The 27814-nt window shown below is 43.6% G+C and overlaps 1 protein-coding gene and 1 long non-coding RNA gene across 9 annotated transcripts in view; one reads left to right on the top strand and one right to left on the bottom strand.

Annotated features, from left to right (window-relative positions):
• The first annotated feature begins 703 nt into the window (after positions 1-703).
• Positions 704-19945, top strand: NCEH1 (neutral cholesterol ester hydrolase 1). Its single transcript, XM_064385246.1, has 5 exons — positions 704-978; positions 9484-9712; positions 11621-11690; positions 13625-13796; positions 15208-19945. Exons 1-5 carry the CDS (start codon positions 841-843, stop codon positions 15823-15825), a joined length of 1227 nt encoding a protein of 408 aa, XP_064241316.1. The 5' UTR covers positions 704-840; the 3' UTR covers positions 15826-19945.
• The window catches only part of LOC135278644 (uncharacterized), a 24141-nt gene continuing 14008 nt past the window's right edge, over positions 17682-27814 (bottom strand). For 4 of the 8 annotated variants that reach the window (XR_010346090.1, XR_010346093.1, XR_010346092.1 and 1 more), the window contains 3 exons: positions 27142-27281; positions 23059-23149; positions 17682-21272 (listed from right to left, as the gene is read on the bottom strand). This is a non-coding gene — a long non-coding RNA (uncharacterized LOC135278644). The remainder of the gene's footprint in view (positions 21273-23058; positions 23150-27141; positions 27282-27814) is intronic. The other 4 variants (XR_010346094.1, XR_010346095.1, XR_010346096.1 and 1 more) reach the window with 4 other exon arrangements.

Below are 27814 nucleotides of genomic sequence, written 5' to 3'. Positions count from 1 at the left end.
CACCATGAACATCTGCTGCTACAACCCTAAATATGAAAATCAAGGCCAGCTCTGGCAGGGCTTGGAGCAGCTTGGTCTAGTGGAAGTTGTCCCTGTCCATGACAGGGAGTTTGCAATGAGATGGTTTTTAAGGTCCCTTGCAACCCAAACCATTTGGCAATTCTGTGAAACTGGTGGAGTTTGCTTGTGGGTCGGGCTGGCTGTGCCAGGTCAGCCCCCACAGGACCACTCAGCCTGAGGTGGGCGAAGCCTTTGGGTGTGGGTACAGCGGTCAGATGTAGGCATGGACTGTCAGCAGTAGGTATGGGGAGTCAGCAGTGGGTATGGGGTGTCAGCAGTGGGTACGGGGTGCCAGGAGTGGGTATAGGGAGTCAAGAGTGGGTATGGGGTTCCAGTAGTGGGTATGGGGTGTCAGCAGTGGGTATGGCGAGTCAGCAGCGGGTACAGGGTGTCAGCAGTGGGTACGGGGAGTCAGCAGTGGGTACGGGGTGCCAGGAGGCAGCACTGCAGGTGTGGATGCCTTTGTTGGCTATGGAGGATCTCGGTCATCCCACGCCTCGTGTGTCCGCACAGCCCCTTCCCGCGGGCCCCGCGCCCGGCCCGGGCAGCCTCGGGCGGGTGCGATGCCCCGGGGCGGCGGTGGCCGAGCCTGCCCGGCCGCGGGGCGGGCGGGCCCGGGCGGGGCGGCGCCGGGCGGGCTCTGGGCTGGGCCCGGGCCGGGCACACGGCCGGCGGCCCGGGAGGAAGCGGCGGCACTTCCTCCGGGGGAGGCCGGCCCGGGGGCGGTGCGCGCCCCGCGGGGAGCGCGGCGAGGCGGCCGCACACGGCGCGGAGGAGGCGATGCGGGCCGCCTGGGTGCTGCTGCCGGCGCTGGCCGCCCTGTCCGCCTACTACGTGTACCTGCCGCTGCCCGGCGCCGTGTCCGACCCCTGGAAGCTGATGCTGCTGGATGCCACCTTCCGGGCGGTGCAGCAGACGGTAAGGCGGCCCCGGCAGCCCGGCTCCGGGGAGGCGGGCGGACATCCCCGCAGCGGGAGCGGAGGCGCTCGGAAGCGCGGTAACGGTGCCGGCCCGGAGCATCCGCGCAGCGGGAGCGGCCCCCGCACAGCCCTCCCGGCCGGGCCCCCGGCGCTGCTGCCGTGTGGCTGGAGCCGAGCGGGGAGTGCCCGGCTCGGTGACATCGCCGGGCCGGAGCTGCGGCCGGTCCCGGTGCAGGAGGAGAAGCGGGTTCGTGTCCCTGTGTAACGCGCTGGCGACAGCGGCAGCGCCGCGCGGGACAGCCCCGGGTGTCGCCCCTGTCCGTCCGTCCGTCCGTCCATCTATCCGTCCGTCCGTCCGGCGAGCGCTGCCGGGGCTCCCGGCACAGCCTCACCGCGGGCGGCTCCGTCCGCTGTGCGAATTGCCGGCTCCTGGTCAGGAAAAAAGAATTAGTGGGTTTTAATCTGATCCCTGTGCCTTAGGGAAAGAGGACATATGCAGCTCTTTCAAATATTAAACTGTCTTGATTTGGAGTCTTATTTCTAAAGAAAAGTCTCTGAATGCTTGCTTTTTGTCACAGAGCAGTTGTCACTTAATGATTTCTCCCTTATTTTCTTGCCAGTGTTTTTATGCTGACATGAAACAGAACAGAGATGGCAAAATTTCTGATAATGACTTCAGCTGTGAAGTTTGTTTTCTTCCAATGTTATCCAGTCTTTCATAAGGACTCATCAGTCATAGACAAGACTGATGTAAGGCAGGGTGTATGGGAAAATTGAAAGTTGTTGTGACTTAAATTTCAGTTTACTGGACTGTTTTGAAATGTGCACAAGATTGTATTTTGAGCAGATGATGAGCCCTTCAAAATGGGATTAAATGAGTTAATGAGGGCTCATAAATGGACTAGGTGGGAATGTACCTGCTACATTCTTAATGCAGTAATGGGTAGTGGGAGGCATGAAGACAGTGGATCACACCGTGTCCAAACTTATATATTCTGCCTGAATAGTTTCTCTGGTTGTCACCTTTGGAGGCAGAGGCTGGGACTAAATGGATCATTCATCTGATTCCCTGGGACATCTTTTGGTCTGATTATGTAGCTGAATCAAAGCACGCCTCTAGGTTGAAATGATAAAATCTGTTTGCTGTGCAGATAAAACCTGATCACTTGTAAATCATCCTGTGTGATGGGAAAATGATGCAATACAATAGCTTAAATTCTGCAGTAAAATCTATGGCTTCACTCCATGTTTTTAACTCAAGTGACTGAGCTGCAGGTGCTCAGCTTGCCCAAATTCATTGGTGAGTAGGGACAGAAGGGCCATGGTGCCTGCACAGCATGCTGCCTGCAGAACACGGTGTCATGGTTTGTCCGGGAGCACCTGAATCAAGGCCAGAACCTCTGGCTCAAGGAGACCTAACTTTAGAAAACGGTGTGACTGTGGCTATTTATATGTCTATTGCTGCTGCCTCAGCTACACTTTCAGTTTGTTCATGTGGTGTGTTGGGTTGTAGGTGCATTCTGGTGCTTCTAGCTTGGAGGCTGAGGAGTATCTCTTTCTGGCATATTCTAGAGGTCATAATCCCAGGAAGAGCTGGCAGGACAAAGCCTGGTGGGTGCCAGCTGGAGCAGGCTGGTGACAGGACTGAGGTGCCCACATCTGCCCCACTCTCTGGGCAGGGAAGACTTTGTAAGGGGAAGGTGGTAATTTCTTAGCTGTTTACATCTCTGGCCTTAGAAACAAAAACTTCAATAGTGAGAAAAACTACTAACCAAGTAACAGTGCCTGTAACATCACTTGCAAAACAAAGAGACAGGTCAGTTTTACCCAGAAGCATGAAGGAGGTGAGTTGGTAGAGGTGCCCCAGTCACACTACAGGTGAGCCGTGGGCCATTGGTTTCTGGAGAGAAAGAGAAGGTGCTTTCCAAGGGTTCAGAAGTCTTTCTGACACTGAGGCAGCACAGTTGGGAATAAATGACTGTCATTAGGAAGGAACTCTTGAGAACCAAAGGTAGGATTGTAAAAGTTAAGCTTGTGTATTTACTTTGTTAGGCAGCTTTTCTATATATATATAAAATAAAGTGTATGTCCTTTTCTAGAGGTCAGCTTCCTCTTTCTTTCTCTATCAGCTATTTCAAGGCCAAATGTCTCTCAGTGGGACTGGTGAACTTTCACCCACTTGTGAAAGTATTTCAGCTTGCTGTTTATTACTTTGCTTTATAGGTCTGATAGCTGACAGAAATACCTTTCTAATTTTAAAGTCTCTGAAATGTATTTTTTCCCCACAAACTTCATGTGCTTCAAATAAATTAATTGTCTTTTGCTTATTTTGAAATGGATTTGTCAAGACTCTGATGATTAAGTGTGACCATTTCTTGTTAGGGATAATGTGTTTGTTTACTCAGAGCATTAATAATCACTGTGAATAAAACACAATAGGCCTGTCACTGGCTTCCAGTGTACTAATGATAAGGTTTTTACATTTGCATGTAGAGTTTTGCCCCAGGCAGCTATAAATTTCTTTACAAGCTTGGGACTGAGTCAGTGTCCTGGCACAGTGTGAGAATCCTACAAACATTCAAGTAGAATCAGGTGGTTTAAAACGTGTGTAATGTTTATAGGGCAGTTTCTAAATAGGTTTCAAAATGTACTAAAGAAGGGAACTGATACTGCTAAAGTGTCAGTTCAAGTCTTAAACTGGGGGAAACAGAGGTAGGAAGAGCTGGAGTGATTATCTGAGGTCACAAAAATTCCTGTGAAGGTGGTGAAAACTGAGATGACTTTCCAGAGCCATCTCTTGTTCTGTGCCCTCTCTAATGCCCTGTGCTGCTCTGGAAAGAAGACAAAGAAACTGAGACTTCAATGATATTAAATAATTTTTGTGAAAATGCTTACCTAAGAAAAGGCAATTTGCCCATTACCTGTCTCAAAATGGGGCATGGTAACATTTTTTACAAGAAACTGATATAACACAATTAAGAATTAAAAACTTACATACATACATATATGCACAGGTACATCAGCTTCACTGAAATTTGGGAAGCCACAGAAAGTTAATTACAGAATTGAGCCATAGATTTAAACATAGTCATTTTTGCAGTTGGTGTCTATTTACAAGTGTCTAGAGGAACAATTCATAATTCTGCTGTAACAGCATTTTGACTTCTTCCTCTAACCACTGTTCCTTAGAAGAGGAAAGAGAGCAGCACATGTTTACTCAAGTCCTTTGAAATAAGTTATTTCTGAACACTACTGTCAAGACACTTGCTATTCTGGTGCATGGCAAGGAAAGAGGAATTTTTTTTGGAATTGGGACAACTGCTAGCAAAGGTTTGGAAGAATAAATGGATTGGCATAGAGGCCATCAGATAGATGTATATGGAAGAAAGCAGGCAGCTGTACAGGGCAGAAAACTTCTCATCAGCCAAGTGTTTCCTTTGTGCTTCTTCTCCACTCACTGTTGGAATAAAATCAGCCATGGGATATCAACATTCAAGAGTAGAGGAAACAGTTGTATTTCTTTCTAACATTTTAATTTCTCTCTACCCACATATTTCAGAGTGTGTGACTTCTGGACAGATGTAAGTCATAGTTGTAGGCAGTGCAGTAAGTTGTTGATGGTTCTGGGTGCAAGAACAGTCTTAGAATTGATTTACAGTAAAACAGGGTTTTAGTTACGGAAGGTAGGTCTCACAGCACTGGCACCCAAGCAGAAACTGAACCACACTGTAAGTCCTGCTTGCAGGATCAGGTAACTTAGGTTGCTGTAAAAGCAGATCATCGTAGTTGAATAGGTACGTGAGCAAAATCTTACATTAAAACATAATTAGATTTTGTTTCTAATTAGTAAACTGAAAAAACAGTCTTCCTGGTTTCTTTTTAGTTCTAAAGGAAATTCATAAAACTAAGAGCGCTTGTCTTTGAAAAATGTATTATCTAATAGTATTAAAAAGACATATTCTTTGCTGGGCAACAAGACACTTGCATTGAGAAATCTTTTTGTAAAATCACCCTTAAACAGGGTGAATTGCCCAAGATGCACACAAAACAATCTGTTCCACACACAGCTAAATGTGGAAATGATCGTGTTTATTTTTCACTAATCTGTTACTGACTGCAGATATTGTGTTGGCATTTTGGCCTGTAATGTTATAGAAGTATCTTTTTCAAAGCAATGCCAGAACTGACTATAGTGTCTGTGTCTTTTAAGGTAGGAAGTTGAGCTTTAGACAGTTCAGCCTTGCAGTTCCAGCATCATTACTCAGTTGAGTCATGAGTGAGAGATTTGGCTGGGTCCCAAGTAGTGCTGGATGTACAAAGAGCCTTAGCTGTTTGCCCAGTCCCTGATGCCCCCAAATCCTGAAAGGTTGGTGCAAGGCCTTGGCTCTGCCCGGCTGGGAGGGCACTGGAGGCAGCAGCTGATGGCTCTGGAGGGAGGTGTCTCTGTGCCCTGCAAGCGCGACCTGACCTGTTGCAATAATTCCGTGGCTAAAGGGCAGAGCCAGGGTTAGCCCAGGAAGTCGTCTGAGGACAGAGAGTCCCAATGTGCTGAGTGGAGTTAGAGGTTACTGGACATTTGCAACAAAAACTTTTGGGTTACTTTTTTGCAATAGAGAACACATGATGAGAATGGAATTCAAGTCCTTGAGGGATGTGAGTTTCTTCATGAAATTATCAGCTGAGGATCCAGTAGAAGAATTCATATAATTTAGGGACAGATATTGGTGGTTAAAGGTGAAGTAATGGTGCCTCACTGCTGTTCATTCTGCCCTCCTTTCTTCATTTACTGAAAAATTTCTCCTACATCAGTTAAATCTTTCAGTACCTGGCACCCCATATCAAAGAGTTTACCGGAAGGAAAGTGTCAGTCTTGAACAATTCAGTCCCTTGGGAGTGCCTGCATAGTCCTTACCTTAAAATCTCAGTCATGGGAAAGTCCTGGCAAAAGAAAAGGAGATTTTGCTGTAGTGGAAAAACTTGCAGCTGTGACCCAGAGCGAGCAATGTGCTGTGCCTGTAGCTGGCACAGCAGTTCTGGGCCAGTTGCCCACAGGCTTTTCATTTTTATACTATCTCCCCTTTCTTTCCTGTAGTCTCTTTACTTCCCCCTTTTCCTTATGCTTTCTCTTCCTCTCCACTAGCTCTTAGTATTACAGCACTGTCTGCTCTCCCTTTTCACCAGAGAACTCAACCCTTCCCTTCCCTTCCCTTCCCTTCCCTTCCCTTCCCTTCCCTTCCCTTCCCTTCCCTTCCCTTCCCTTCCCTTCCCTTCCCTTCCCTTCCCTTCCCTTCCCTTCCCTTCCCTTCCCTTCCCTTCCCTTCCCTTCCCTTCCCTTCCCTTCCCTTCCCTTCCCTTCCCTTCCCTTCCCTTCCCTTCCCTTCCCTTCCCTCCACATCCATCATCCCCAAATATATTGAAGTGTTGCATTTGATAACCTGCAGCAGCCCTGCAGGTTGTAACTGGAAGGGTGGTAGAAACCACAGCTACCAGCAAAGATCAAACCCAGTATTGCTCACATGAGATGAGCAGTCCCAGTTTTATCCCAGATTCAAGGTGATCCAGCTGCTGCCAAGAGGGCTGGTGCCATCCTTGCTCCTGCTCCTCTTTCCTGCCTTGGGGTATCAGTAAGGTGGTGACACGACTGAAGTTTAATGTTTCTCTGGCTCTGCTGGGTTTTATTTAACTGGTGCAGCAAGATCATGCTCTGAGGCTTCCAGGGGCACCACAAGAAAGGTGCCAGGGAAGAACAGGCATCAGGATGGGCAGGGCTGTCCTTTGAGTGGCAGGTATTCCTAGAGGAGAGTTGGCCAACCACATCTTCTGCCAGGAGTATTAGTACAGACTGCTAAGATATGATAGGTATTTATTTTAATATTTAGAGGAAAAGAAGACATTTATTTGTGAGAACTTTGGACAAGACTGGCACTTTGCCAGCAAAAAGTGCAATCCTGATGCCTTGTAAATTACAAGCCAATAGGCTGATTAGACAAATTGACTAACAAAGAATCTATCTGATAAATGCTTGGCAAAAAAACTGCCCATGCCTGATAAATAATTAGGACTGTTGCCTTTGTGTGCTGATGTGGAAAGCATCCCTTCCAGGTTTCTGGATTCTTGGAAAGAGTGGTTTATTCTAGGAGAAATAGGCATGAAAGAGCATGGTAGGCTGTAGAGGGCCAGGGTGCTCTGTGGTTAAAAGAACAGGGCAAAACACTTCTTGGTAAACACCACTAACTAGCCTTGAAAACAAAACATTCCTGACTCCAGAGAACATGTGGTAATTTTCTCTACAGAGAATACAAACTAAAGTGGAAGAAAATAAAAACGAGATGTCTATTGCAGCACAGTCAGGCTAAATAAAATCTACAAAAACATTCTTTTCTTGAGCAGTAATTTCTAAGACTGCTTCACAGTGGTTACCTCCCCTGGGAACTTCCATAGGGCACAGAGAGGATCAGACCTTTATGTGGTTACATCAGTGGCAGCCAAACAATTTGTGTGCCAGATTATTAATAGATGTATTGCTCTTCAGATTTCAAAACTAGTCCTGAGCTTTCCTGTGGGAATTTTAAGTAATGGTGGGAGAAAACCATGCAGATAGCCTTGTGAATTCAGCATTTCTTCCTGTCAGGCAGATATTTTGTGTTTCTTCTCCCAGAGAAAAAACTTGCAGTGTGAAGAAATGATGTCCCATCCAAAAAGCAGCAAACATTTTAAAATGTGGATTCCTACCAAGGCGTCTCAGCAGGGTAATGTTAGTACAAGTTAAAGCAAGAAAATAAAGTATTTTTTTTTTAAATTCTTGTTTTGGAAATGGATTCCATTCCCAGGTCACATAACAGCCCACTGTGTTTGGTGTAAATTTGGAGGGGGGGGGGGGGTTTAAATATCAAACTTGTCTTTTCTTCTGCAGCAGTCTGCAGTGGGAACTGTGCAGGGCCTTTCCTGTACAGAACCTGGATAAAAGCAAATACTTCAATTTTTTGACATTCAAACTAATTAGGACAGAGAAACAAAAAAATACATGTAAGAGATTGTGGCTGTAAGATCTTCTTTGGAGGAGAGGATGCTGAGTGCTTCAAAGCTTGCATTTCTTCTGGAAGGGAGTGTGTGCAGATTTTGTACAGATTAAACTGGCAGCTCTCTGTTCTTCAGCAGGTGAATGTGGTTAGACCAGTACCTGGGTGACCCTGCTCACTGTGTGTCAGCATCTTGAATTCTTTGTAGCAGGTTACACTGCACTAGTGGGACTGGCAGAATTCACACTGCAAAGTGGGTGTGTGTGTAGAAAAGCCCTATACAACAGGACACCTCTTCTTGTTCCAAATATTTGCTACTTGAACATAAAATAAAAGGTCCCAGCTGATAGTTTTCCTAGTGGTAGGGTTCCTACGGGTACATGTTAAATATATCTGTTAATTTTACTTCCTGACTCCATTGCCTTGCCTGAGAAAGTTGTACAAAAGGCCTTGCTGGTTATCCAGTGTCTGAGCTCAAAGGGGAAAGACCTCCACTACTTTTCCTTTTAAATGGTCACTCTGGGCACTGCAGTGTGTGGTCCTTTGGCTGCCCTTTTGCCACCCCTGGTGCACCATCCAGGGCATGAGAACAGGTATGCACTACAAATAGTGACCAGGTCATGTGTGGGGAGCAGGCATGACCATTTCAAAGTGGAGGAGTGTCTTGAATCCCAGTAGTGTTTACTGCAAGAAACAGGTTTCTAGTCAAGGCAAGAGCAAAATTTTAAAAATAAATACAAAAATAAAAATCCTGGATGGCTAAAGGGGATAAAATCTGGCTTCTTCTACCATAAGGAGACAGAAGGATCAGATCATTCTTCAATTTCTTGGTGTTTTAATCACATAAAAAAGTAACACACTTGAGTCTCTGGGGTTGGAAAAAAATGTCATTAACCTACTGTTGTTCTTGACTAGTGTTTCAGATCCTTCCCAGTTCTGCAGGTGAACACAGGACAAGCCAAAAAACACCATTATATTCCTTTAAGACTGCTCCTGTTTCCAAATTTCTTTGCAGTCCTTGGGAACATTTCTTAATTTGGAAGTAGAAAGACCTATGCTTTGCAGTGGAACAAGAGAAATAATCTGCATTTTTGATACTTTTCCACCAAAAAACATCACCTGTGTAGTATTGCCCTCTGCTGGCACCAGTCTGAGGAGCTTCACAGGTCCCCTAGTGGAACATGAGGATTGTTCCCTTCCAAGGTGTCTTTCAGAGGATCTGAGTGTTTGTTCACAGCTGTGATCTACAAAGCGCTCACAGTTTAATTTTATTTTTCCACAGAAAATTTTCTATGGGCAGCGTTTTGTTTTAATACAGCTTTAAAAACATTAGAGGTTCTTGATAAAATTTCATTTTCCAGTAAATATTGTAAGAATCATGTAGGACCTGCCCTTTGCAGGCAGTTGTATTTGCACATCAATGTGGTAGAGTATGATATGCTCTGAAGTAACAGAAATTTCTTTTCTTCTTTTCCCCCCACTAGTGTCACCTGATTCACTATCTGAGACTCAGCCATCACTTGATAGTTCTGAATTATTTGATTTGCACCTTTGACAAGCTGAAGTCTGTCTCCTCTGAAGACATTAAAATCACGGATGCTGTTTTTGATGGCGTGGAAGTGAGAGTGTTTGAACCTCCAGCCAAGGGAGATGAAAGCCTCAAGCGCAGCGTTGTTTACATCCACGGAGGGGGCTGGGCCTTGGCAAGTGCAAGTAGGTGTCTGACAGTAATTAAATAGGATTTCAGTCTGCTTTTCTCCTAGCAGGAAAAGCCAAAAGTTCTTTTTCCTGCCAGGAAAGGCAGTTTTGCTAACATGTACCTGAATTGAGTAGTGATGGTCCCCACTCTGATGGATCACGTCTAAGGAGAGAGGGAGAAAAATATTGCGAACACACAGCAGAAGTGCATATCTTATCTGCATGTGAGCTGTAAAAGGACCAAAAGGTTAATTTGGTTACATCCTGAGAGGAAAAAATAGCTTATTGATTAAATTTCTGTGATGCCTGGGCAGGCTGCTTGGGCCAGTCCCTCACTTTCTGAGTTAACGTGCAAAAGTCATTTCTTGGTGATCAGGTTCCAGTGGCTACATTTAAGGAAATTACGTGGGTTTGCCCCATTTTCAGACAATAATTAGCAGAACACTGAGCTGATCTACACTGCATGCAATAGCCTTGCTAATGTTTGGTTCTTAAATAACACCTACCTGGGAATACACACTGCTGAGCGCAGACAGGAGGAGTGTGAGGGAAACAAGTGGAGGTTGGTTCCTCCTTGGGTTGTTCCTTAGGGACTACAACCACCACTAGCATAATTACCTTGAAATTTAATGCTGTTTACTCCATTAACTTGGAAACCACAAACATAATCAGGGGAAGTGAGGTACAGCTATAGGCAGTGATGAGGTAACCACTGATTCCTCCCACGTTATACAGGAGGAAAACAGCTTTGGGACAAAGGGCTTGTGGCTCCTGTGGCTGCTCTGAGATCCACATCTGAGAAGAGTCTTCTCCCTTCTCCTTCCCCATTGTTCCCATGACATCCTGAAGTCCATAAAGCCCTGATTCTACAGCTTCCTCTACAGAAAAAAAACATCAGTGGATTTTTACAAAATGATACGAAACATAGACTGTACTGATTGCATTTGGACTCTGGATGTGCAAGTCATTTAGACCATGATTTGAGTGAGATTCAGGTTCCTAAATAACTTTAAAATGTGGCGTTCACATGCCTTTGGAAATTCCAGTCTCTTTGTCCTGTAGCAGTTAAACATTTTACTCCTCTTCCTACAGAGGAATTGTGTTTTGAGATGGGTTTTTTTAGATCTGCCTAAAGGATATTTGTTAACCTGCTGCCTGCATCATTTGTTCTGTAATAGTTTGCATATGACTCTTGTTGTGCAAACATTTATATTAAATTGCTGCACTTTGTCAGGATGATTATAGCTTGGCTTTGTCAGATGTGTCCCTGAGTCCAAGGTGCAGAAGTTAATGACACAATTGCTACACCTAAATATTAACTTCTAAGACTGGATACATTGGAAAACGTTTCATGTCCTAATCTATTTTATAGTACTGGGAACCAACAATTAAGTAACTGGAAAGGAACAAAATTAAAGATAATCAGTCCTCTGATAAATAGGATAGCTGTGATTAATCCTCCCTTAAATTTCCACAGAAAATCCTCAGTAGCTCAGCTGACATTAATAGGGCAACTCACTTGAATTAAAGCAATGTATGCTATAATAAAATGATAAAATGAACCACAGGCAGTGACTCATACAGCAGTAACCCTCTCTGGAAGTAAATGCCCCCAAACCATGGGGTGCCTTAGATTTTGGCCAACTGAGAAAATTGTGATAGGTGGGTGAAATGACATATCTGAAGTCACCAAAAAACAGATGAGGAAAGAGGCATTAGACTGCAGGATTCTGTATGTTCCTTCTGCTGTGGTATGGATTTGGCACTTGAGGAGTTGTGGATTGATCTTATTTATCATTTACTTTGGTAGTAAAATCTGATGGGTTCTATCTGTGTGATAGCTGTATGTTTTCTGAGAAAGCTTAATGACAGCTTTGTGACTATTGACTCACGTGTCCCTAACACCATGTCCTTCCCTTCCAGGAACAAGCCTTTACAACAATCTCTGCAGAATCATGGCTGAATCTCTGAACGCTGTTGTTGTCTCTGTTGAGTGAGTAATCTAAAACTGATCAAGTAATTTTAAGGTATTAGAAATGTGTAACATAGTTCTTTTAGCTTCTCCTTCAGTAGTGGCTTCTCTCTAAGGCTGTAACTTGGACAGTAATTTTCTGTACCAGCCTGATACCTTTATCCTTTTAAAAAAAAAACAAATTGGAGTGGTACCAGAAATTCATTCGGTTTTCTAATTATTTCAGAATACACTGTGAGGTCTGGCAGTTTCCTGCTGCTCTTGCAATCTCCCACTGTTCCAGTCCTCTCTTTTAAGCCTTGTACTTCCCTCAAGAGCAGAAGACTGCCAGACAGCAGAGAAGCAGGGCTGCTTTTTTAACATGTTGAACAATTCCAAGGCAAACAAACCTCTTGATTAGCTAAATACATTACCTAGACAACTCCAACTTGATTGGTACTGTTCCTATCTTTATTGTCAACTTCAATATTTTCTTTTTTAAACCAAACCACTTGATAAAATTACTCAAGTTTCCCACCTGCAGTTCATTACATACCAAGCTTTGGGATCTAATTGCAACTTAATTATATGGAGTTGATGTTACTCATTTAATGCTTATTATAGTGTACTTTAAAGGGTTGGGGGGGTATGTTTATTTTTTCTTACTGTTTTGGTTTTTTTATTATTAGAAACAAGAAAAACTACAAAAGCAGCTGTTGGTTATTCCAGACAAGCAGCAATCACAATATTGAAAAGTTCCTTATTATTCCTTCTCTGATTTATGCTGGTATCACTCTGTCTGTTGCTTTGAATTACTATCACCTCTTTTCCTTAATCATTACATCATTCAATCAAGGGGTGTGTATTCAATTAGCCAAGTCTAATTGGATTCCTCATTGGTCTAATTGCACATCTCACTTTCACAATCTATGCACAGTTTACTGTTACGCTGTTTTGCAAGGAGCTCCCAAAGGACACTCTCAGATTCCTGTATATCCAAGATACAGATTGCTTTCTGACAGCAGGTCACAGTTGGAGTTTTGAAAGTTGTAATCTTAAGTTTAAAAGTTATTCTGAGTATGAAACGTCTTTAGCTTACAATCTAAAGATGTTTTGAGTCACAGAACTGAATTTTGGTTGGCTAGGCTCTACTGAGAAAGTGTAAAATCTGTTGTTTGAAAAGCTGGAAACTTTGCTTTGTACCATAATGCCCAGTAACAACTCTTGGATGTCAAATTAGCCAGTAAATACAAGCAGATTTCTCCTGCACTGTTATTTAGAAGCTGAGGAAGCCTCATGCAAGGGATTCAGCTGCTGGCTCTTCCTGGCAGGCTGTTTGCCCTCTGTGCCTCCATTTCCCACCTGCCCAATGGGGGTATTCCTGCTCCTCTCCTTGATACAGGAAAGGAATTACTGTATCTGTTGCATTGGAGAAAATTGGCTTTGCTTCATTTCTTGGCTATTGTTCATTGGATAGCAAGGTTTATTCTCTCCTGACATCAGTAAAAATTTGGGAAGCAGAAGTGCTTAGGTGTTTGGCTCAGCCAAAGAGGAGCATGTTGGGTGTGTATGATTTACTCACCCTCATGCTTGTTAAGGTGGGAATTTGGATCAACACCAGGCAGGGTGTAACGACTCCCTTGCCAAGGGTGTCTTAACTATTGAATTTTTATACTGCATGATGAAATCCTCCACTGTAAATTTCAGGAAAGTGCTGAACAATTTTATGCTATCTTGGTATTATTCATGTCTAATAAGTTCATTTTAATCTTTCCAAATTAGAACATTAATTATAAGATTAAGTCTTACATACGTATTACACACCTCCTACTTCTCCTGTACTATTTATCCTAATGAAATACTTATTTCCAGTAAGGGTTATCTGATATCATCTGTAAATCCTAAAGGAGAGGTACAATAACACCAGTACAATCAAGTAGAGATAAGAATTGTTTGTCATCCCTTTCCTTTTGCAGATACAGGCTGGTGCCTGAGGTGTGCTTCCCCGAGCAGTACCACGATGCTCTTCGTGCAACAAAGCATTTCCTGCAGCCTGATGTCTTAGCTGAGTATTCAGTGGACCCCAGTCGAATTGCAATCTCTGGGGACAGTGCAGGAGGGAATTTGGCAGCTGCTGTGTGCCAGCAGGTAACATCCACTGAGTATTGCACTAACATCCCTGTATTGCACTACTGGGAGGCTGGCAGGGACTTTGTGCTGCACCATCACATGGTGATGTGCCACACTTGAAAACAGAATGGTAGAAAGACAGAATTTGCTCATTTTCCTTCTCTACAGTGACTCAGACACTATATGAATCACATAGGTTGTGATGTGCTGTTACACTCACAAGTTGTTATGGACCAGAGTTTAAGAGCAAGTAGCTAAATGACTTTTTTTTACCTATTTTGCTGGTGAACTCCTTGTTTTTCCAAGTAGGCATAATTTCTTGATATGGTTGCCTATTTTTAGATAATTGTCTCTGGAAATATGCTTTTATTTCTTTCAAATACAAATGAAGGACAAAATATACAGTAAATGGAGCTTAATTCTTCTGTTAAATTGTCTTCCTGCAGCATTTTGCACTTTTAAGGAAATTTCTTTTGTGTATCTGCAGTTTAAATGTAATCTGAATTTGATCTAGTAAAGACTTTAAAGGAGACCCGAGGCAAGTAATATTTTTCACGGTTGAATGAAATATTATTATTACAAACTTTTTCTTATTTCCATAACCATTACTGATAAGAAAGCAGATACCATGTCCAGACAACTAATTATCATGACAACCTTGCAATATTGAATTAGGGTGGAAAAATTAATAAGAAACAATTACAATAAAAGCTTCAATATTGAGGACTGATCAACATGATAGTGCCACGTTTTGGAAAGAGCATTCCTAATTTGATTTCCTGATGCATAATTCTTTTTAAACCAGATGAGACACGATAGGGCACTGGGAATCTTGTGCAGGAGATGAAACAAAGAGTTTGCTGACTATTGTCAGCATATGCCCCCAGTAAGGCAATCAGGGGGCACCAAATTTGTAATTGGTAGACTTAAATCAAATGCAGGTCAGGTTAGACACAGAGAGGTGCTTCTGCACCAGGTGCGTCTTTGCTAGAAGAAACTGTGGATGCCAGCAATCTGCATTGGCTGAAAAAAACCAATTAGGTCAATTCATGGAAGAAAAATCCATGGAAAGCTCTTAAAAGCAAGAGTAGCTCCTTTGATTCAGGAAATCCTGCTGTTGCCACTTGTTCAGCTGGGCACTGTGTTAGAGAAATGCCACTTTACACATTTTTTTTCTTCTTATTCCCTTCAATAAACTGATATCACTGGTTTCTTTTGGGAATGGGATGCTGGATCTGCCTGAATGGCCACCTTAGAGAGGAGAAAAAGATCAGGCTGCTAATACTTCAGACAAACCAGCCACATTACCTGAATAAGAGCAGAATTCACTCTAAAACTGTCAAATGAATGTTTGCTTTCCTAAAGTTCCACATTGATACGTGTTTATTTTCTGTGTAATTCTTAATTGTGTCCTGTGTTTTTCGCACAGCTTAGCAAAGATGAGGATTTGCCTGTCAGACCGAAACTGCAGGCCTTGATTTATCCAGTCCTCCAGGCCTTTGACTTCAACACGCCTTCCTACCAGCAGAACATGAACATGCCCGTGCTTCCTCGCTACGTCATGATCAACTACTGGATCGATTACATCAACGGCAACTACGACCTGGCCCACGAGCTGCTCATCAACAACCACACCGCGCTCAACGTGGGCCAGGCCCTGTCCTTCCGCGCGCGCCTCAACTGGACGTCCCTGCTGCCTCCCTCCTTCAAGAAGAACTACAAGCCCGTGGTGCAGACCACGGGCACGGCGGCCATCGTGGAGCGGCTGCCGGCGCTGCTGGACGTGCGGGCGGTGCCGCTGCTGGCGGACGACGCGACGCTGGCGCGGCAGCCGCCCACCTACGTGCTGACCTGCGAGAACGACGTGCTGCGCGATGACGGCGCCATGTACGCCGCGCGCCTGGAGCGCGCCGGCGTGCCCGTCACCCTCGACCACTTCCACGACTGCTTCCACGGCTGCATGATCTTCACCGTGTGGCCCACGGATTTCTCGGCCGGCGTGCAGACCAGGAACAGCTACATCAAGTGGCTGGATGAGAACCTGTGAAGGGAGGGCCCCCGGGCCGGAAGGCGCAGGGTGGGTGCGTGGCTGCGGTGTCTGTTCTGGCGGAGGAGCAAACAATCAAAAAGTGCACTTTTCTGAATTTTGACTTCACTGTTCGGCTGCAGACCACTAACTGCAGCATTTTCTAGCTCCATTGGCCTTGCCCAGTAAAGAATTTTGAGGAGTACTTTTTTTTCAAACCCGTTTTTTTTCCACTTTCTCCCAGATGACTACTGCCAAACATAAACACCTGTTGAGCAGGGAGATCAGGATTCCTGCAGGATTCCTACCTGGCTGCAACTTTCAAGCTTTGACTCTTAATTAAGAACAAAGGCCCTGGCTTTGAAGTGATGTGAGATAAATCCTAACATCTACATCTACTTCTGAATATGTAAAAACCGTGAGCTAGTTTACAGCAGTGTTAAGCATCTGATGTCACAGTGAGAACCTTGGACAGCAGGGCCATGAATTGGAATGGCAAGCAAGGATTTAGGTGTTGGCTTTTTGCCATAGACAAACAGCTCATTTAAATTTTTTAAAATATTTTTTGAAAAAGCTCTTCTAGGCAGTTAAAATTATGCTAGATGAGTCTCTTAGCCAAACCTGTAATTCAGCTTTGGAATTTGGTCTGTACCACCTTTTAATAAATAAATTTTTAGAAGGTACAGGACTAAATATATTTTCAATAAAAAGTATGATAGCATACACACAAATAGGTAAGATAAAATACTATGTGTAGCAGCAGAATCCAGGTTTCCTGTGTGAGTGACCTTCAAAGCTGACTACTTATTTGGCTAAAGAATGTGACTTCACCTGTGTTTAAAGCCTCAGTTACATGACCTCCTTACAGAAAATACTGACCTTACTACAAATAGTCTGCTGTGTGGTTTGCACTAATGTTTGTAATTAATACTAGAATTTTTGTTCATTGACTTTTCTTTCGTGTTTGTAGTTTTTATTGTATTTCCTGCTTCGTGAAAGGAGGAAAGCAAGTGAATACAAGTAGGCTCCAGTCTATACAGAAGATTTAATTCTGAGCTTTGCAGCTGAGCTTTGTCTGTCTTGTAGCCCACTGTAGGTAAGACGATCTCGCTACTGGGCAGCAAATCTGTGCAGTTTGAGCCAGTCTGTAAAGTTCAGACAGGCAGGACAGGGGAGAGAAACCACTTTGTGACTGTATTGTCCAGGCTGCTCACAGCTTGCAGAGATGAAGGTGGTGTCAAAAGCCCATAGGCAGAGGAGAGAGTGGGAGATGAAATTAATCCTCAGCTTTACCACAGACTTCCTGTGGGTCCCCAGGAGAAAAACATCATCACCTTGCACCCCACTTCAAGGGAGGCAGTGATTTCCTACCTCACAACAGAGCTGTGAAGCTGAATTCTCAGGCGTGGGCGAAGCACATGGATGGGAATGTGACTGCAGGCACTCAGCAGCTCCCATGGCTTTTGACTTCCCATCCTTCTCCAAGAGCTGGCTCAGAGCCTGTCCCACATCAGGGATGCTGCTGGGCTTGGGTCCTGCTGAGCAGTTTGCTCCCCTCTGTCCTGGTTCAGGAACCCTAAGGTGAGGCTTCTTAACCTTTGGAGATCATGACAAAGGCTATTTCATTAAAGCATTCCTTGTAGCAGGATTCTGAAAAGTTCTTCAGAAAACCCCATCAGGTTCTGGTAGATCAAACTGCCTTCTGACATTTAAAATACATACAGAGCAGTCCCCTTTGACTGGGATTTAAATTAAGTAGAAGAATGGCTTTGCTGAATCACTGCTTCCTGGAAACACCAGGTTGTTAATGTGGTTGTGTGTATTAAAAAAACCATTAATGAGACAAGGCCTGGATGTCAGCTCAGTCATGCAGGCCAAAACTCATTCCCAGCATAGTTCACACGGAGATCACAAGGCAAAGCTTTTTCAACAGTGGCCCAGATTCTTCTTCCATTTAGCATTTACAAAGACTTGGTGGAATTAGAGCAACCAAGTGACAATCTGAATCAGAATAAATTTTGATCAAGAAACCAAATTAACACCACAGAGGAATTAAAACGTTTTATCTGGATTTAAGCTTTCCTCCTTTTCCCCATAAATAAAACTTCATAGATTGTATGCTTTGAACAGACAGCAACCAAAGTTATATCTAGTCAAAAAACAAGTTACTAATCTTCCCCAGAGTCCTTTCCCTTTATATTTACCTGATCTTAACCTATTACTAAAATAGTTTAAAAAAAATCACTGCACTGAGTTATAACAATAGGCTTCTTCTTGTATTTCCCACTTAAAAGAGTAAACCAGTGTCAGAAATGATACAATTTATATCTAGTCATGGTCATTAGTATAATATGTAGATATACTATGATTATATATCATAGTATAACTGTGGTACTGGAAAAAAAATGGTTAATATTCCTATAAATCTTATAATAATTAGTTTTCCTGAGAGCTTTCTGCAAAGCTTTAGCTCAGCATTTGTTTATAGCTAAGTTATAAATATCTGTTACAAATCTAAAATATAATTGCTGCTGGTTTGTTTTTTGTTTTTTTTTTCACTGAAATGAAAGGGAGAGCTGGAATATATATACATACATATATTCCTGGAGTGGGTTGTAAATTTCCTTCATGCACTGAAGCACATTGAAGTCTTGGCACAAGAAATAAGTAAGTTTATAACTGGAGTGAACGTGTTTACGAAGCCGTCAGCAGCCGGTGCGATGGCCGAGATCTCAGCACCACGTGGATGTGATGCACGCTCTTACCTACTTCTGTCAGAGCATCTGGACTACTTTGATCTTGCAGCTTTGTGGTTTAATACCTGAGAGCTGCAGAGACACCTGAGGGATCCTACAACATGCAAAAAAAGAGGTCTGAATTCCTGTTCTAAAAAGACAGAGAGCTGGCTTTTTAAATTCAGTGTAACCCTTGAACCGAGTTAGTCCCAACCCAGCTTTCCTCCTCCTGTGCTTTGTCCTCCTTTGCAAACAGTCCCCATGTCCCAGATTGAAAGTTTAGGGTTGTTTCCAGCTGTGTTGCTACAAGCTCCTAGGAACTGACTCAGGGTTATACAGAAAGCAGATGCCTGGTAGCCAGGGATTAAGATTAATCCATGTTACAACACCTGGATTTGTTCCTGTGTTTTTGTACATCCCCAAGTGTTTCCTTGGGTTCATCTTGCACCTTCATCCCCTGGTTATTTCAAAAAGCAGTTTAAGGCATGATGTAGGATCAGAACAAGTGTTTGTAGCAATATTTCACCTGTGCATGGTAGAGTCTTTTCAGAAAAGATGTTCAATAAATTTGTTTTCTTATCATGATCTTGGCTTCTGTAGGTAGTTTTTCTTCCCCTTCTACAATTAGACTCTATCCCTCTATTGCAAAAATAACTTGTTCCTGATGGCTATCAAAGCATTCAGGTGACAGCTTAAAAAAAAAAAAAGCAGCAAAATCAACTTGCATAACAGAATCTATACTCATTCTTATCCTGCTTTCTTAGACCTGAGAACTCTAATTAGTGGGTCCCCAGTGTTTTGGCTTATATTTGCAGGAATAAATGGAGATTTTGTGTCTCTAGCTGAGGACCTCTTAAAGGATGGGTGTTCAACATTTCTGGAAGCCCAGACCTCTTTCAAGAGGTTTCATGATGGATAAAAATCACAAATAAATGAATTTCATAACCTTCATCTAAGTAATTTCAGAACCGCATTCCCAGTCAAAGCAGAAAAACCATTGGGAGTTTTAAAACTTACAAACTAAATAGAAATGCTTCATATTTAAAACATTATTTTGTAGTATTTGGGCCTCTATATTTTTTAACCTCTTATCAAACTTTACTGGAAACTTTTACAAGTAAAAATATTGGAAATAAGTAAACTTGAGTTAAACCTTTTAAGCTGCTGTGATCTGTAACAATGATATTGTTAAAAAATTCCAATACCAGTTGGTTTAATGTTCTCATATTTATGATGTTCAAAAGCCCAACATACAACATACTTGATGTGAATGCATTCAATACCTTATGCATGAGTGGTTTTTGCTTTTTGTCCCAGAGCAGGGGAAAGATTTGTAAGATCTCATTACCAAGTGTAATTTGAGATGTGCTATCAAAATGAAGAACAAATAAATAAAGTGAAATATACCTATGACTTACTTTATTTTTCCCAGGACCACTGGTTTTGTATTTCTGAGCATTTCCAGTCTGATTTTTGATTGTTTTCAAGGCAGGAGACTTCTGTGTGTCCGTGGGTTGTGAGGGTCATCTCCTTGTACTCCATTTCTGCCAAATTATTAATGGTGACCACATCTGCTGGTGCTGAAGAGTGGACAAATCTGCACTGCTGCTGCTGTTCTTCTTCAAGATAAACAGCAGAACTCACATCCTCCATTCTGATGTATAAACACATTTTTATTTGTCTATAGGTTATGTGTGTGTTTGAAATTTGATTTAGCCAGCAAAAGTCCAGGTTCCTTTTTTTATTCCTGTTTGCCTTTCTTTCATATTCTTTTGACCTGCAATCCATTTTCTGCCCCTGTTCTCTCATTTATTGATCACAGCAGCATTGCTTTTGAAATATTCTAAGGGGGGGGGGGGTTGTTCCCACTTTGTCTAGCAGGCTCCTGTGCCTTTCACAGAATACAAAGTCTTTTTTCTGATGAAAAAAAAAAGTGGGGAAAAAATGCTTCAAAGGACTTACAACCCTATTTTTAAGCCAGCAAGAGTCATATTCCTGCTTGCATGAAATTGAATGCATGAAAAACAGTCTGGGCCACATAAAACATTTTTTTTCCAGTGGTGTTTTCTCAGATGTCATAAAACATCTGACTGTGTGGGGCTTGGCAAGGCAGGGCAGTGAGTGAGGCTGTGACCACGTCCCCTGCTTGCCCCTGTGCCCTATTTCCCACCTCCCACCCTCAGCTGGAGCAGCAGCGAGTGCTCCTGGGGCTGTGCCTGAGCCAGGTGTGCCTGACACAGCTGGATCCCAAAATCCTTCTCCTGCATCCCGCCTGCCTGGGTTCTGCACCTTGCCTCACACTTACAGAACTTTGGAGCTGGGCCATGTTTTATGTTGTTCATCCTCAGGGGAGACACATGTTTTCTTGCTCTTACTTCCAGTTTTTCTGGCACTGAGCCAGCGGCATTTACTTCTTTTGTAAATGTCATCTAAATAGTTGGCAGCACATCATTAATGTGAGACTAAATTCACGCCTAATGCAAATCTAATACTTTTCCCAAATTATTTTCTACACAATTTTAAAGGGTTTATCAACCATTCAGCAGGAACACAGGAAAAATAAAGCCAAGAAAAGAAACCTTGCAGTGGCTCCTTTAAAGATGTTTATACAGACACAATATTTTAAATAACTTTTTCTGATTTTATAAAATGTAGAGAACACTGAAAACTTACAACAATTATTCATTTCTGAAGCAGAATCTCAAAACCCAACACTTCCCATCATATGACAGTCTAGGGGTATAGGAGAGGTAAAACTTGTTAAAGGAGAGAATAAATTTTATATTAAGATACCTAAATCGGCAATAGTACTTGGTGCTATATTGGTGTTATAGAAAATATTGGTGTTATAGAAAAGGCCCTCTCCCACAAACGCTGTGCCAGTGTCAGGACAGGTGCAGTACACTCAGTGCCCCTCAGAGATGGGATATGAGGTGTGGTGAAGGAATAAAGGGAATTCTTCCTGTTAACCTAGTAATTTCACAAAAATCTAATTCCACTCTGAAGTTTCTAGTTTTAAGTCAATCATCTGCAGTACAGCCAGCAGAGGGAGCGTTTAAAGCAAAGTCTGGTGCAGCAGTTTCTGAAACCACACTGTCAGTCAGGAAGTGTTATTGTGGGAACTGTGCCAGAACGTTGGGGCAGCCCAGCCGTGACTTGTGAATTCATGCATGGACAAGGCAGGAGAGTCATGCCAAGGGGGAATTACTCAGAGTTATTGCAAAAAAAAAAAAAAAAAAAAAAAAAAAAAAAAAAAAAAAAAAAAAAAAAAAAAGCCCCACAAAAATAAAATAAACAAAAACCAAAAAACCCTAAAACTTAAACAAACAAGCAACTCATAACCATTCCATCCTGGAAGTGTCCAAGGCCAGGCTGGACATGGCTTTGAAAAACCCGATGGAGTGCAGGGTGTCCCTGCCCATGGCAGGGGGTGGATGAGATGAGATTAACCCAACCATTCTGTGGTTGCTCAGCATGACTCACTCAGCCCTTGGCAGGCTCTGAGGGTGTTTTGCAGGTGATCTGCCCGTTATTTCAGACCCTGGGACCTGCCAGGGTGTGTGCAGTGACCCGGGCGCGCTGCAGCTGCCCGAGCATGTCTGCAGGCCCAGAAGGGCGAGGGAGGGCACCCAGGGGAAATCTCTGCTCTGTGCCCAGGGCCATGCCCATGGAGAGCTGGATTTTCAGGGCTGCCTCCACTGCCTGCTCAGCCATCTCTCTGTGCCAGTGACGGCTGCATGGAGGCATAAGCAGCACTCCAAAAACCTAGAGAGAGCTGTGAGTCCCCGTGGAAATGGTGCAGGGTAATACCTGAAGAAGTGGGGCTGGTTTTGCCCTTCTGCTGTGGCATCTCTGCTCTTTTAACGGTGCAAAAGGCAACTCAGTGTAAGAAAAAAAGGCAATTTTTACAGCCCTTGTACCCCCGCTCTTTATTCTGGAAGGAGATGACCTTTCCAAGAGCCCCACTGGCAGGGCTCTGCTCTGGGGCCTGTGGGAGCCCAAGCCTGCAGCAGCTTGGTGTTGTGGGTTATTGGAGTTATTTGGCACAGCCAGCAGCTGGGGTGTGGGTTATTGGAGTTATCTGGGGTTATTGGGCTATCAGATGAGTTATGTTTGGTGTTTCTCACACCCAGCCCTGTGCACGTGCTCCATGCTGCCTCAGCAGCCATCGCATCCTCTGCCACAAACGCCCTGCGGGTTAGGGAGCACTGCACAGCCAGAACAGCTCAGCAATTTAGTGTGACTCTATCTATTTATAAGGGTTTTTTTCCTCCCCAAAAAATCCTATGCTGAGGAGCATGCAAAGGCAGGAGTCAGACGTGCCTCCTCATCTCCCTGTGCAGCTGGAGAGGCTCAGCCTGAGGGGTCAGGGCCTGCACCCAGCACTGGGGCTCCAAAAACCCCTGGAAAAAAACCAACAACACCTGCAAAAACCCCTCGAAAACTCCCAATTTCTTTTTGCATTCCTATTTTTCATCACCAATTCACCTGCACTTCCCAGCCTTTCCAAATACCATACCATTGCAAATCCTGGTCTGTGCAGACAGTAAAGGAAGATGCCCCTTGTTATGTTCACAGTCACAGCAATACCCTGGAGGCACAGTATCAGCCTGGATGTGAGCACAAAGAACCAAATTAGTTTTAGCTGTTTAGTTCAGGTCCTGTATGATCTGCTGAAATACCAGGTGGTTAATCAGAGATCAGAGGTTGTACATTTGTATTTCATGTTCAGCCCCAGAGTGGTGGCCTGCAGACAGGACATCTGGAATGCAAGGAGTCTCTTTGGACACAGACACAGATTTAACTGGGGGTTGGCCAACTCCACAGTGGAATTATGAAAAATCAAAGACGGGGGTACAAATGTGAGAAAGGCCTGTGCAATTACATGTCTCACCATGAGTGACATGGTGAAGCTGGTGAAACAGAGCTTTCAGCCTGAGCCAATGTACATTTTTCAGTACACTCTCAGAAACTACTTGCTATAAATTATACTTGTGCAAATATATATATATACACACACACATATACATTTAAATTGTCATAGTACAAACCTAGAACCACTTCATTAAGGATTATAGGCTGGCTCTAGATTTATAATGGTCATTTTAGTCAGGCTAAAACGATGATACTGGCATGAATTTGGGCTCAGGCCTTTTATTTTTTTAAGTGTCATCATCTTGGCTCTTGGGCTGGTGATTTTCTCACTTGAGTTTCCAAGGGAATATCTGAGTTTAAGCAAGATCTAAACAAGTCTGCTGAGCTGTCACCTTGGTGCAGATTCATGCATTTACTTCATCAGCCACTCATGCAATCTCTTTGGGCCCTCACTCCAAAATGCAAATCCCAATTCTAACTTATTCTTTAGTGTCACTTTGAAATGCCTGAGTAGCATGTGCCACCTCTCCTGCTCAGACCAGTATCTCCTGAGCTGTAAAAAGCCGTTTGCTGTTTGCATGTTAATGCAGCAGAGCCAACACAGTTGGGTGCTCTTCCCCCTAAAACTTCCTCAACTTGTTTGCTAAGCTGCAGTGGGCTAAGGGCAGCAGGGTTAACTCAGCACCTCTTTGTCCCAGCTGACAGCAGTCACCACACTGTTCTTGTAAACATCCAAGCAACTCCCCTTGACCCAGACTTATTTCCCAAAGCTGGGAGCAAAACCAACTATCTTTCCCCTTCCAAATCAATCAGGGCACAGGAATCGTTAAAAGCTAATCTGTGCCAGGTCCCATAATGAAATGCTGAAGTCATTTATTTTCCAGATGAATAACAAGTTAAAGCAGAAGGTGAATTTCCTGTTAATACTTCATCCTTGCCCTAAGGGCTGTCTCAAGAACCAGGGGATCTTTGCTGCGTGGGAAGGAGGGCACTGAGCTTGGTGAGAGGAAAGTTTAAAAAGCAACTAAGCCAGCAAGGGCTGAAGATCAGCTGGGTTAAACTTTTGTGCCTGCACCAGGCCTGGGAGCAGGAGCTCTCCCATGGGCAGGGGCGGCTTTTGGATGCAGGTGGGGCAGGGAAATTCCACCCTGCTGTCACTGTCACTTCCCCAATGCCTGGACACGGGCCAGCTCTTGCAGGCACCATCGAGGCCAAACAATGGAGGCGTTTCCTTGTTGAGGCTTGCAGCAAGAGATTGTGAATTTAGTCAGAGATGGGTTGGCAGCCTGGGGAGCCCCTTTGGTGCTGGGATTCACTAGCCCAGTGCTCAGCCACGGGGGTTGCACAAAATCCATGTGAACTCTATCTGCTGTGCAAGGCATTGCAGAATGCAGCAGTTCACCACAGTGCCAGCAGTGTTTATTCAGGCCAGGATTTTAGGAGACAAACACAGCAGCAGCCAGCGGGCTGGCACCAGGGCTGGCACTTGCTCTAACAGGTTTGCTCTTTTCTTCCCTGACAAGGCTCCTACAACACCAAGCTGCTGCAGGCTTGGGAGCATGGAGTGTCCTCTGAGACTTAGCTATTCATTAAGGACAAAATTAGATGACTGACATATTGTCATTTTAGGACCTTAAGAGTCTGCTGAACCCAAGAGAGAGACACATTATCCTGAGGAGCTCTGGGAGCACAGCTGGCAGAGAGGGAACCCCAAGAGCCCAACAGCAGGAGCTGCTGCCCCAGCCAGAGGGGTCTGTGAGCATCTCTCAAGCTGAGTCAGTGAGGTTTGAATAGGGATACACCTAACTCAGATTAGAAAACTTTTGCCCACATTATTTGCAGCTGCTTCATCTAATGTGCTGGTGAAGGAACCCCTGACACCAGAGCAAGGAGAGCAGTGACTAGCACAAACAAACAGGAAATTTAAATGAGAATTTACCTTACTTTTCTGAATAGGCAAACTGAACACACATAAGTAAGGTCAAAACTTTTAGAGCTGGTGCTTTCCACAGTATCAAAAAAAATTCTTAGCTAAGGAGAGAAAAACATTGCTGCTTATCTGCTCCACCCCTCCACTCAGCTTGTTTCCCTTTCCCTGAAATGTTTGAAAATAAAGGAGCCAGTTTGGTTCCAGGAGAGTGCTTCAAATATTACACAATCTGCTGCTCACAGCTAATAAGGAAGGAGCCTGGCCAAAAAACCCTGCCTGTTTACTGACTCAGCCCTGCCCTTCTGGAGCCAAGAGGTAGCAGCACTGAACTGAAATCTTGAGAAATGTTGGGAAATGTTGGGAATTGTGCAAATCAGGACTGTTCTGCCCTTCAGCAAAACCTTGTCGGAGGTATCCAGACCTCACCAGCCAAAACCAAACCCCTTAGAACTGAGGAAAAGACTACTTGAACGTGCTTTGAAGTATCCCATGAATCTGAAGTTTGTTTGCCCTGGGTGTAGAGAGTTTCGGTTCTGTTTTCTCTCTGGTCTACCTTGAGCAGTAATCATTAAATGAAACAAGTACAGCTGGGCAAGGTTGCCTGGTTTATATACTCTTTTACAGCCTTTATCAGGACTAAGAAGAAATGATAAAAAGTTGCAAACAGTACACAGACAGAGTTATCTTGCTCCTGGCGCTACCATTCTTTTAAAAACTGTTCTTCCACTAAATGCCTGTAATTTCAGCTTTTTTTTTTAATAGCTGGGACTTAATGTCTCAGGTATTTAGCATGCTTGCATGCAGCACAGCATGAAGGGTTGGAAATGCAAGCCCTGGGTAAAAGAAAATGTCTCTTTTCTCCAGCCTGGTCTGTTTTAACTCTGCAGAGGTGCCAGCCTGTCTGTGTTCCATCACCTCACTGGAGACATGTCACCACTCAGTTGGACTTGTCCAGATTTGTCTTTCTTACTTTCTTTCTCACTCTTTCTCACTTATTCCTCCTGCCCTTGTTTCTTTAGATATTTGTTTTCTTTGGAAATACTTTTCTGGTGGCAGCTACAGGTAGAGAGGAGGTTCAAACTGAGGGTGACAGGGATTTCTGTGAGGTCTTTGCAATAAAGTCTTGCAATGGTGTGTTTCTACTAGAGGTTAAAGAGGTATGTATTTAAAGTGTTTTGTGAACTATTTATATGACTAATAATATATTCTCACCATGAAGAAGGCCAAAATGAATTGAGAGGCACAAGTATTAGGCATATGTGAATTCTCAATCTCACTGATAAAGCAAATAATCTGGGTTTGCACTGTTAATACCATTTCGGGTTCTCTTATCAGAAACTTTTTCCCCCAAAAATATTTTTGCAGGGAAAGGACTACAGAAATTTCAGTGCTGTGCTCAGCAGCTGTGCTTTCCAATTTGCTGTAGCCATTTTCTGTGTAAGAATTTTGCTTTCCTTTGATCATGTATTTTAATCTGGGAATGAAGAGTGAGGGACATTTGTGCTCTCAGTACTTAGGTTTGCTCCTTGCAAGATGTCACCAGTGTGGCTCTCAAGCCCATGCTCCCTGCTGAGGTGTGTAGGGAGGAAGGATCCACATGCCCAGATCCCATCTGAGCTGCCTCTCTCTGCTTTTCACCACAGACCAACTTTGTTTATGTGGAAATTTGTGTTTACACACAAATATTTTCCATGGTGCAGCAAGCCAAACACATTACCTAACAAAATTGTCTAGCTATCTGCAAACATTTTGAAGCCTGAATAATATTTGCTCAGTTCAAGTTTAGACCATACTCACCCAGAAAAGTCAGGTGAGGCTTTCCAGCATGGTGATATCTTCCTTTTCTGCCCTTATATAAACAGGAATGTTCATTCCAATTAATGTAGTCTTCAGAGAAAAATGAAATCTGTATATGAAATCTAATAGCACAGGTAGATCTGCAGGGATTAACAATATGAAGGAGAACATTGTCAAGCATGTAATGATATTTTTTTGTATGTCTGCTACAGCTAATGCTCTTAATTGTATTTTCCAGTTTAATTCTAGTAGCCAAAGGCACGATGCACAAGGCAAATAAATGACAGGACCATTGGCATGTCCAAGTGCTTCTTCTCCACATAAATAAGGCAGGCAGCAAATATGAGCTGAGAAAGGAGGTTGCTGAGTTGCAGTTTAATTCACTCAAGATTTCATCAAAATTAATTTTACACTGCAGGATGGAAAAACAGGCCTGGGAAACGCATTGAAAATGTCAGGAGGGATGGGAGCCAGGGAATCCCCCTCCCACATTACCATTTCACACAAGTGTGAAAAGGCTTTGTCAGCAGAGGGACTGGAGAAAAGAGGGTCAGATCTTGCTGGGTGCAATTCTCCATTCCCTGCGTGCCTGAGAGATTCTTCTGTGATTACAGGTGCAGTTGGTGAAAGGCTTTTGAAACAGAAAGGCATTCCTACCAACCTGACAGGACCA

This window comes from Passer domesticus, chromosome 11 (genome assembly GCF_036417665.1).
Source record: "Passer domesticus isolate bPasDom1 chromosome 11, bPasDom1.hap1, whole genome shotgun sequence".
Lineage (NCBI taxonomy): Eukaryota > Metazoa > Chordata > Aves > Passeriformes > Passeridae > Passer > Passer domesticus.
The sequence above is the reverse complement of the archived record's forward strand: the minus strand, read 5'-3'. Positions and strand labels throughout refer to the sequence as shown.

What these genes read in the sequence shown, in the direction of transcription:
- NCEH1 (XM_064385246.1), top strand. Translation starts at nt 841, where the DNA reads ATGCGGGCCGCCTGGGTGCTGCTGCCGGCGCTGGCCGCCCTGTCCGCC. An exon ending in TCCGGGCGGTGCAGCAGACG is followed by an intron (nt 979 to 9,483) that starts GTAAGGCGGCCC and finishes TCCCCCCACTAG; the next exon opens with TGTCACCTGATTCACTATCT. An exon ending in GCTGTTGTTGTCTCTGTTGA is followed by an intron (nt 11,691 to 13,624) that starts GTGAGTAATCTA and finishes TTCCTTTTGCAG; the next exon opens with ATACAGGCTGGTGCCTGAGG.